We start from the raw sequence: 11167 nt of genomic DNA, 5'->3' as shown, positions 1-11167 counted from the left end.
TCTTTGTGTGTGTGTGTGTGTGTGTGTGTGTGTGTGTGTGTGTCTGTGTCTGTCTGTCTGTCTGTGTCTGTCTGTGTGTGTGTGTGTGTGTGTGTGTGTGTGTGTGTGTGTGTGTGTACAGCGATACCCCATGACCCTGCGAATGCACTTTGTATACCAAAGGCACCGACACGCCTCTCCAAGCCACTATTTAGTGGCCATGTCTCACTGCCTTATAATAAGACAGTGAGCACAAGTAACAAAAATTTTGTATTTTGTCTGCCTGCATAGATATCAACAACGCCAGATACTCGTTGAGCGAGTCCATAACACTGTGGGCCAGGCCAACCTGTGAGTGTGCCTTCCTAGTAAGACCCACCTTTGTTATGCTCCACATTACCAAGGTATCTGAAACTAATAGTGTCCTCTGTGTCCTCACCACATGCATGAACAAACCGAACTGTGTCATCCAGCAATCCTCCAAACGATCGCACCTGGTTTTGCCCCAGGAGATCTTCAGTCCCAGAGGCTTCGCCTCCTCATTCAGCACTTCGAGAGCCAGCACTCAGACCGCCAGCGAGTCCGCGAGAAGTACAGCATCATCAGCAAAAATATAGTCAATGACCTTGATTCTGACGACAGATGCTCCGCAACAACTTTGATCACCAACGTTGCCTAATACCCGGTCCATGCAAGTGTTGAAAAGTGATGGCGCAAGGACGCACCCCTTCCTCACTCCTGAATTAACAGTGAAGAAGCCGGAGACGCCTCCCTCACACTGCACAGCACTCTCAGTCTCAGATTAAAGGCCAGTCACCAGGTCAATAATCCCTGCAGGAACCCCAGTACCCGCAGAATGTCCCGGAGAACCTCAAATGTCATGATGCATTGAGTCATAATCCTTCTTGAGATCGAGGCTGAGCAGCCCTGTCGAAACTCACGTCTGCGTTCCACAAGGACGCGAAGTGGTAGGATCCTATCAACTGTTGACTTCCCCGGCGTGAACCCGAATTGTCCAGGTCTCTGAAACTTTAGATGACATCGACTTCGCGTCAGCAGCAGATGATCGAGCACCTTGCCCGGCACACTGAGCAGTGTAATACCGCGATAACTGCAGCAGTCCTGGTGGTCATCTTTCCCTTTCCAGATAGTGATAACCAACCCCCTTTTCCAGTCAGGAAGAATGGCACCGGACTGCCATAGGCCAGACAACGCTCATGCAACCCATGGATCATGGCTTTATCCCCGGCTTTCAGCACCTCCGCGCTAATACTGCAGATCCCAGCTGCCTTCCACCCTTCAGCTTCCTCACAGCCTCTCTCACCTCCGCAAGAGAGGATTGAGTTTCGTCTATTGGTTAATCAACAGCCGCCACCTGCAAACCACCCAGAAGGAGCTGTCCGCTTGGGGGCTCTGCCGTGCACAACTGCCCAAAGCACTTGGTCCAACGAGCCCAGTACCCATCCGCAACTGATACTATCTGTCCACCAGCCGTTCTGATAGTACTTGCTTGAGATGTAGATTTGGATCGGAGTTTCTTCATAGCTCGAAAGGAAAGTCATAAGTCGTATGCATTTAGACAACTCTCGACATTCTCAGTGTGAATTCTGACATACCTCTCCCTATCCCTCTTCAGAAGGGGCCTAGTCCTTCGTGACTGAGTCCTATATCCACCTAATCCCCAGCCAGCCCGGCAGCACGCCCTCAGAGACACGGCAGTCCTCGTCGACGGACCGCCTTGGTCGGTTAGATATCGATCGCCGATTGAGGCGGTCTGTCGGCGGCCTGCGACGGGCTGCCTTTGGCAAAGGCCCGTGCTCCCCTCCCTTGTACAAGGTGGGAGCAATCATCAAAGAAAAGCACGCCCTCCTCTATATTTTCCTGTGTCTCCGTGGCAACGCTACTCCCAGACCTTCGTCGCTCTCGAATGCACTCCTCGGCAGGTTTGAGAGTTCCACGATTAAAGGTATCCCACACCTCCCCAGGATCCTCCAGAGCACCAAGCACTTCGAACCGATTTAAGACTGCCACTGCCACTCCTGAGCACACGCCTGGTCCCTTAGTTTCTCAAGATGGAACCCTGGGGGGTTGCATCCTGAGATTTTCTTGGACCTGATGTGTATCCTCAGTTCTGCAATCATCAACATCACCACATAAGCTGTTCCACCAAGCACCACCCCATCCACCTTATCATCAACACCAAGCTCCACCACCTCCACCCCCTCCATCACCATCCACTCCTCTCCCCCGTAGCTAACAGGGTCAGAGTGTGTCATGGCGCTGACTTGCTGACGCAGATTATTTCGGTAACGGGCTAGGGGGGGAAGGAAGGGGGAGAGGGGCGGCACAGAGTATATAAGGCGGTGCAGGTATGGTTCAGCATCACTCGACGACACCCACTCATCGAGACAACATGTTCAAGGCAGTGAGTCCTTAACACACTCACTCCCTTTACGACTCTGAGTTTGTTTTCTGCCAACATCTGGAATTATGCAGTTTCATATTTTCATTTGACGTTATAATTTTTATCGTTCCTTCCATCAGTATTTTTTTTTTCTTTTTCTCTATCATGTTTAGTGCTTATAAATGAGGGGGTAAAAGTTTTAGATCAGCTTTTCAGTTTTTCTTTTCTTTCAACAGTTCATGCATGTTTGCTTCAGATTTAACCATGACCTCTCTGCTTCATTACGTCTCGATATGCTCTTGTCTCCTGCACCTTTGGGCGTGAATGAACGTTTCCGTCAGGCGTGTGCTGGCCCGTCACCGAGCTGTGGCAACACTCGGGGAAGGCATGAGTGTGGCCGTCCAGTGATGCAGCGCCTCTGTGTTGTTGTGTTGCAGGTGTTTGCAGTACTGAGTGTGTTCCTGCTGGTGGCCGCCGCCCTGGCCAGCCCTGAGCCCGAGCCCGGGTTCCGCCGCGGCGGCTACGGTGGCGGCTTTGGCGGTGGCTTCGGTGGCGGCCATGGTGGCGGCTTCGGCGGCGGCCGTGGAGGCTATGGCGGCGGCTACGGCGGTGGTCGTGGAGGCTTTGGCGGTGGCTACGGCGGTGGTCGTGGAGGCCATGGCGGCGGCTATGGCGGCTACGGGCGCTAGGAGAAGTGCTTGTCTTGTACACGTGTCCAAGCAAATGGGGTTGTGATAAAAAAAATTTTTTATACGAAATAATAACGAATAAATCTTTTTCGATATCATTATGTCTTTTTCTGTTTTCCACCTTACAAATATTTTTGGCTTTGCAGCTTCTGTTATTTCCGCCACCGCCAATACTTCTTGTACTACTGATATTGCTGCTGCTGCTTGAACAACAACTACTCCTTCACCTACTACTACTACTACTACTATACCAAAGGTCTTATAAATGGTAAGATGCACTCTACCCGCGATAGCTACCTGGGAAAAAATGTAATCGGTCGACGGTAGCGCCTCCAAATGGCTTTGGGGAAGACTTTCCCTTCCTCCCTTGGTAATCACGGTAACTCCCGCCTTCTGGAGATTACTATCACCCTCTTGATTCTACCGTCGGGGCTTTGATGAAAATTATTCACATGAGATAGTCTGTGTCGTGTACCAGGAGTACGGAAATGCTTCGTAATGACGGATATAGTTGTAGTAGGTCCCTTTACAGACGAAATCACCGGCACATGTGCGGTGTGTGTGTGTGTGTGTGTGTGTGTGTGTGTGTGTGTGTGTGTGTGTGTGTGTGTGTGTGTGTGTTTGCCTGTGTGTGTGTGTGTGTGTGTGTGTGTGTGTGTGTGTGTGTGTGTGTGTGTGTGTTTGTGTGTGTGTGTGTGTGTGTGTGTGTGTGTGTGTGTGTGTGTGTGTCTGTCTGTCTGTCTGTCTGTCTGTCTGTGTGTGTGTCTGTCTGTCTGTCTGTCTTTGTGTGTGTGTGTGTGTGTGTGTGTGTGTGTGTGTGTGTGTGTCTGTCTGTCTGTCTGTGTCTGTCTGTGTGTGTGTGTGTGTGTGTGTGTGTGTGTGTGTGTGTGTGTGTGTGTGTACAGCGATACCCCATGACCCTGCGAATGCACTTTGTATACCAAAGGCACCGACACGCCTCTCCAAGCCACTATTTAGTGGCCATGTCTCACTGCCTTATAATAAGACAGTGAGCACAAGTAACTTAAAAATTTTGTATTTTTGTCTGCCTGCATAGATATCAACAACGCCAGATACTCGTGTTGAGCGAGTCCATAACACTGTGGGCCAGGCCAACCTGTGAGTGCCTTCCTAGTAAGACCCACCTTTGTTATGCTCCACATTACCAAGGTATCTGAAACTAATAGTGTCCTCTGTGTCCTCACCACATGCATGAACAAACCGAACTGTGTCATTCAGCAATCCTCCAAACGATCGCACCTGGTTTTGCCCCAGGAGATCTTCAGTCCCAGAGGCTTCGCCTCCTCATTCAGCACTTCGAGAGCCAGCACTAAGACCGCCAGCGAGTCCGCGAGAAGTACAGCATCATCAGCAAAAATATAGTCAATGACCTTGATTCTGACGACAGATGCTCCGCAACAACTTTGATCACCAACTTTGCCTAATACCCGGTCCATGCAAGTGTTGAAAAGTGATGGCGCAAGGACGCACCCCTTCCTCACTCCTGAATTAACAGTGAAGAAGCCGGAGACGCCTCCCTCACACTGCACAGCACTCTCAGTCTCAGATTAAAGGCCAGTCACCAGGTCAATAATCCCTGCAGGAACCCCAGTACCCGCAGAATGTCCCGGAGAACCTCAAATGTCATGATGCATTGAGTCATAATCCTTCTTGAGATCGAGGCTGCGAGCAGCCCCTGTCGAAACTCACGTCTGCGTTCCACAAGGACGCGAAGTGGTAGGATCCTATCAACTGTTGACTTCCCCGGCGTGAACCCGAATTGTCCAGGTCTCTGAAACTTTAGATGACATCGACTTCGCGTCAGCAGCAGATGATCGAGCACCTTGCCCGGCACACTGAGCAGTGTAATACCGCGATAACTGCAGCAGTCCTGGTGGTCATCTTTCCCTTTCCAGATAGTGATAACCAACCCCCTTTTCCAGTCAGGAAGAATGGCACCGGACTGCCATAGGCCAGACAACGCTCATGCAACCCATGGATCATGGCTTTATCCCCGGCTTTCAGCATCTCCGCGCTAATACTGCAGATCCCAGCTGCCTTCCACCCTTCAGCTTCCTCACAGCCTCTCTCACCTCCGCAAGAGAGGATTGAGTTTCGTCTATTGGTTAATCAACAGCCGCCACCTGCAAACCACCCAGAAGGAGCTGTCCGCTTGGGGGCTCTGCCGTGCACAACTGCCCAAAGCACTTGGTCCAACGAGCCCAGTACCCATCCGCAACTGATACTATCTGTCCACCAGCCGTTCTGATAGTACTTGCTTGAGATGTAGATTTGGATCGGAGTTTCTTCATAGCTCGAAAGGAAAGTCATAAGTCGTATGCATTTAGACAACTCTCGACATTCTCAGTGTGAATTCTGACATACCTCTCCCTATCCCTCTTCAGAAGGGGCCTAGTCCTTCGTGACTGAGTCCTATATCCTCCTAATCCCCAGCCAGCCCGGCAGCACGCCCTCAGAGACACGGCAGTCCTCGTCGACGGACCGCCTTGGTCGGTTAGATATCGATCGCCGATTGAGGCGGTCTGTCGGCGGCCTGCGACGGGCCGCCTTTGGCAAAGGCCCGTGCTCCCCTCCCTTGTACAAGGTGGGAGCAATCATCAAAGAAAAGCACGCCCTCCTCTATATTTTCCTGTGTCTCCGTGGCAACGCTACTCCCAGACCTTCGTCGCTCTCGAATGCACTCCTCGGCAGGTTTGAGAGTTCCACGATTAAAGGTATTCCACACCTCCCCAGGATCCTCCAGAGCACCAAGCACTTCGAACCGATTTAAGACTGCCACTGCCACTCCTGAGCACACGCCTGGTCCCTTAGTTTCTCAAGATGGAACCCTGGGGGGTTGCATCCTGAGATTTTCTTGGACCTGATGTGTATCCTCAGTTCTGCAATCATCAACATCACCGCATAAATTGTTCCACCAAGCACCACCGCCTCCACCGTGTCGTCATCAACACCAAGCTCCACCACCTCCACCCCCTCCATCACCATCCACTCCTCTCCCCCGTAGCTAACAGGGTCAGAGTGTGTCATGGCGCTGACTTGCTGACGCAGATTATTTCGGTAACGGCTTAGGGGGGGAAGGAGGGGGGAGAGGGGCGGCACAGAGTATATAAGGCGGTGCAGGTATGGTTCAGCATCACTCGACGACACCCACTCATCGAGACAACATGTTCAAGGCAGTGAGTCCTTAACACACTCACTCCCTTTACGACTCTGAGTTTGTTTTCTGCCAACATCTGGAATTATGCAGTTTCATATTTTCATTTGACGTTATAATTTTTATCGTTCCTTCCATCAGTATTTTTTTTTCTTTTTCTCTATCATGTCTAGTGCTTATAAATGAGGGGGTAAAAGTTTTAGATCAGCTTTTCAGTTTTTCTTTTCTTTCAACAGTTCATGCATGTTTGCTTCAGATTTAACCATGACCTCTCTGCTTCATTACGTCTCGATATGCTCTTGTCTCCTGCACCTTTGGGCGTGAATGAACGTTTCCGTCAGGCGTGTGCTGGCCCGTCACCGAGCTGTGGCAACACTCGGGGAAGGCATGAGTGTGGCCGTCCAGTGATGCAGCGCCTCTGTGTTGTTGTGTTGCAGGTGTTTGCAGTACTGAGTGTGTTCCTGCTGGTGGCCGCCGCCCTGGCCAGCCCTGAGCCCGAGCCCGGGTTCCGCCGCGGCGGCTACGGTGGCGGCTTTGGCGGTGGCTTCGGTGGCGGCCATGGTGGCGGCTTCGGCGGCGGCCGTGGAGGCTATGGCGGCGGCTACGGCGGTGGTCGTGGAGGCTTTGGCGGTGGCTACGGCGGTGGTCGTGGAGGCTATGGCGGCGGCTATGGCGGCTACGGGCGCTAGGAGAAGTGCTTGTCTTGTACACGTGTCCAAGCAAATGGGGTTGTGATAAAACTTTTTTTTTCTACGAAATAATAACGAATAAATCTTTTTCGATATCATTATGTCTTTTTCTGTTTTCCACCTTACAAATATTTTTGGCTTTGCAGCTTCTGTTATTTCCGCCACCGCCAATACTTCTTGTACTACTGATATTGCTGCTGCTGCTGCTGCTTGAACAACAACTACTCCTTCACCTACTACTACTACTACTACTATACCAAAGGTCTTATAAATGGTAAGATGCACTCTACCCGCGATAGCTCCCTGGGAAAAAATGTAATCGGTCGACGGTAGCGCCTCCAAATGGCTTTGGGGAAGACTTTCCCTTCCTCCCTTGGTAATCACGGTAACTCCCGCCTTCTGGAGATTACTATCACCCTCTTGATTCTACCGTCGGGGCTTTGATGAAAATTATTCACATGAGATAGTCTGTGTCGTGTACCAGGAGTACAGAAATGCTTCGTAATGACGGATATAGTTGTAGTAGGTCCCTTTACAGACGAAATCACCGGCACATGTGCGGTGTGTGTGTGTGTGTGTGTGTGTGTGTGTGTGTGTGTGTGTGTGTGTGTGTGTGTGTGTGTGTGTGTTTGCCTGTGTCTGTCTGTGTGTGTGTGTGTGTGTGTGTGTGTGTGTGTGTGTGTGTCTGCCTGTGTCTGTGTGTGTGTGTGTGTGTGTGTGTGTGTGTGTGTGTGTGTGTTTGCCTATGTCTGTCTGTCTGTGTGTGTGTGTGTGTGTGTGTGTGTGTGTGTACAGCGATACCCCATGACCCTGCGAATGCACTTTGTATACCAAAGGCACCGACACGCCTCTCCAAGCCACTATTTAGTGGCCATGTCTCACTGCCTTATAATAAGACAGTGAGCACAAGTAACTTAAAAATTTTGTATTTTTGTCTGCCTGCATAGATATCGACAACGCCAGATACTCGTGTTGAGCGAGTCCATAACACTGTGGGCCAGGCCAACCTGTGAGTGCCTTCCTAGTAAGACCCACCTTTGTTATGCTCCACATTACCAAGGTATCTGAAACTAATAGTGTCCTCTGTGTCCTCACCACATGCATGAACAAACCGAACTGTGTCATCCAGCAATCCTCCAAACGATCGCACCTGGTTTTGCCCCAGGAGATCTTCAGTCCCAGAGGCTTCGCCTCCTCATTCAGCACTTCGAGAGCCAGCACTAAGACCGCCAGCGAGTCCGCGAGAAGTACAGCATCATCAGCAAAAATATAGTCAATGACCTTGATTCTGACGACAGATGCTCCGCAACAACTTTGATCACCAACGTTGCCTAATACCCGGTCCATGCAAGTGTTGAAAAGTGATGGCGCAAGGACGCACCCCTTCCTCACTCCTGAATTAACAGTGAAGAAGCCGGAGACGCCTCCCTCACACTGCACAGCACTCTCAGTCTCAGATTAAAGGCCAGTCACCAGGTCAATAATCCCTGCAGGAACCCCAGTACCCGCAGAATGTCCCGGAGAACCTCAACTAGTCATGATGCATTGAGTCATAATCCTTCTTGAGATCGAGGCTGCGAGCAGCCCCTGTCGAAACTCACGTCTGCGTTCCACAAGGACGCGAAGTGGTAGGATCCTATCAACTGTTGACTTCCCCGGCGTGAACCCGAATTGTCCAGGTCTCTGAAACTTTAGATGACATCGACTTCGCGTCAGCAGCAGATGATCGAGCACCTTGCCCGGCACACTGAGCAGTGTAATACCGCGATAACTGCAGCAGTCCTGGTGGTCATCTTTCCCTTTCCAGATAGTGATAACCAACCCCCTTTTCCAGTCAGGAAGAATGGCACCGGACTGCCATAGGCCAGACAACGCTCATGCAACCCATGGATCATGGCTTTATCCCCGGCTTTCAGCATCTCCGCGCTAATACTGCAGATCCCAGCTGCCTTCCACCCTTCAGCTTCCTCACAGCCTCTCTCACCTCCGCAAGAGAGGATTGAGTTTCGTCTATTGGTTAATCAACAGCCGCCACCTGCAAACCACCCAGAAGGAGCTGTCCGCTTGGGGGCTCTGCCGTGCACAACTGCCCAAAGCACTTGGTCCAACGAGCCCAGTACCCATCCACAACTGATACTATCTGTCCATCAGCGGTTCTGATAGTACTTGTCTGATATGTAGATTTGGATAGGAGCTTCTTCATAGCTCGAGAGGATACCATCCATACATTCAAGAAGAGGTTAGATAAAGCCATGGATGGTGAGGCGAGGTGGGGTTGAGTGTACAGGAGCTGCCTTGTATAGGCCAACCGGCCTTTTACAGACTCCTTACGTTCTTATGTTCTTATAAGTCGTATGCATTTAGACAACTCTCGACCTTCTCAGTGTGATTTCAGAGTTCTGACATACCTCTCCCTATCCCTCTTCAGAAGGGGCCTAGTCCTTCGTGACTGAGTCCTATATCCACCTAATCCCCAGCCAGCCCGGCAGCACGCCCTCAGAGACACGCCAGTCCTCGTCGACGGACCGCCTTGGTCGGCTAGATTTCGATCGCCGATAGAAGCGGTCTGTCGGCGGCCTGCGACGGGCTGCCTTTGGCAAAGACCCGTGCTCCCCTCCCTTGTACAAGGTGGAAGCAATCATTAAAGAAAAGCACGCCCTCCTCTTTATTTTCCTGTGTCTCCTCCGTGGCAACGCTACTCCCAGACCTTCGTCGCTCTCCAATGCACTCCTCGGCAGGTTTGAAAGTTCCACGATTAAAGGTATCCCACACCTCCCCAGGATCCTCCAGAGAACCAAGCACTTCGAACCGATTTAAGGCTGCCACTGCCACTCCTGAGCACACGCCTGGTCCCTTAGGTTCTCAAGATGGAACCCTGGGGGGTTGCATCCTGAGATTTTCTTGGACCTGATGTGTATCCTCAGTTCTGCAATCATCAACATCACCGCATAAATTGTTCCACCAAGCACCACCGCCTCCACCGTGTCGTCATCAACACCAAGCTCCACCACCTCCACCCCCTCCATCACCATCCACTCCTCTCCCCCGTAGCTAACAGGGTCAGAGTGTGTCATGGCGCTGACTTGCTGACGCAGATTATTTCGGTAACGGGCTAGGGGGGGAAGGAAGGGGGAGAGGGGCGGCACAGAGTATATAAGGCGGTGCAGGTATGGTTCAGCATCACTCGACGACACCCACTCATCGAGACAACATGTTCAAGGCAGTGAGTCCTTAACACACTCACTCCCTTTACGACTCTGAGTTTGTTTTCTGCCAACATCTGGAATTATGCAGTTTCATATTTTCATTTGACGTTATAATTTTTATCGTTCCTTCCATCAGTATTTATTTTTTTTCTTTTTCTCTATCATGTTTAGTGCTTATAAATGAGGGGGTAAAAGTTTTAGATCAGCTTTTCAGTTTTTCTTTTCTTTCAACAGTTCATGCATGTTTGCTTCAGATTTAACCATGACCTCTCTGCTTCATTACGTCTCGATATGCTCTTGTCTCCTGCACCTTTGGGCGTGAATGAACGTTTCCGTCAGGCGTGTGCTGGCCCGTCACCGAGCTGTGGCAACACTCGGGGAAGGCATGAGTGTGGCCGTCCAGTGATGCAGCGCCTCTGTGTTGTTGTGTTGCAGGTGTTTGCAGTACTGAGTGTGTTCCTGCTGGTGGCCGCCGCCCTGGCCAGCCCTGAGCCCGAGCCCGGGTTCCGCCGCGGCGGCCACGGTGGCGGCTTTGGCGGTGGCTTCGGCGGCGGCCATGGTGGCGGCTTCGGCGGCGGCCGTGGAGGCTATGGCGGTGGCTACGGCGGTGGTCGTGGAGGCTATGGCGGTGGCTATGGCGGCTACGGGCGCTAGGAGAAGTGCTTGTCTTGTACACGTGTCCAAGCAAATGGGGTTGTGATAAAACTTTTTTTTTTCTACGAAATAATAACGAATAAATCTTTTTCGATATCATTATGTCTTTTCTGTTTTCCACCTTACAAATATTTTTGGCTTTGCTGCTTCTGTTATTTCCGCCACCGCCAATACTTCTTGTACTACTGATATTGCTGCTGCTGTTGCTATTACCTCTACAACTTCACCTCCTCCTCCTCCTCCAACCTAACCCGAGGACAAGAAACAATGGAAAAACAATTCAAGCAAAGCGATGCAATACCGACATCGGCAGGAGTTATTTCTCGAATAGAGTTGTTCGCCACTGGAACAGCCTTCCTGCAGAAGTGGTT

The 11167-nt window shown here is 51.1% G+C and overlaps 3 protein-coding genes across 3 annotated transcripts; all 3 read left to right on the top strand.

Annotated features, from left to right (window-relative positions):
• Window positions 1-2338: 2338 nt before the first annotated feature.
• LOC126986526 (uncharacterized) lies at window positions 2339-3126 on the top strand. The gene is made up of 2 exons (XM_050842800.1): window positions 2339-2404; window positions 2821-3126. Exons 1-2 carry the CDS (start codon window positions 2351-2353, stop codon window positions 3070-3072), a joined length of 306 nt encoding a protein of 101 aa, XP_050698757.1. The 5' UTR covers window positions 2339-2350; the 3' UTR covers window positions 3073-3126.
• A 3077-nt stretch (window positions 3127-6203) lies between these two features.
• Window positions 6204-7034, top strand: LOC126986525 (uncharacterized). The gene is made up of 2 exons (XM_050842799.1): window positions 6204-6269; window positions 6685-7034. Exons 1-2 carry the CDS (start codon window positions 6216-6218, stop codon window positions 6934-6936), a joined length of 306 nt encoding a protein of 101 aa, XP_050698756.1. The 5' UTR covers window positions 6204-6215; the 3' UTR covers window positions 6937-7034.
• A 3059-nt stretch (window positions 7035-10093) lies between these two features.
• On the top strand, window positions 10094-10895 carry LOC126986527 (glycine-rich protein 3-like). The gene is made up of 2 exons (XM_050842801.1): window positions 10094-10159; window positions 10578-10895. The coding sequence occupies exons 1-2, from the start codon at window positions 10106-10108 to the stop codon at window positions 10794-10796; spliced, it is 273 nt and encodes a 90-aa protein (XP_050698758.1). The 5' UTR covers window positions 10094-10105; the 3' UTR covers window positions 10797-10895.
• Window positions 10896-11167: the final 272 nt, after the last annotated feature.

The sequence above is a fragment of the Eriocheir sinensis genome, chromosome 62 (assembly GCF_024679095.1).
Source record: "Eriocheir sinensis breed Jianghai 21 chromosome 62, ASM2467909v1, whole genome shotgun sequence".
In the NCBI taxonomy this organism is placed as follows: domain Eukaryota; kingdom Metazoa; phylum Arthropoda; class Malacostraca; order Decapoda; family Varunidae; genus Eriocheir; species Eriocheir sinensis.
This window is presented reverse-complemented; position numbering and strand designations above follow the sequence as displayed.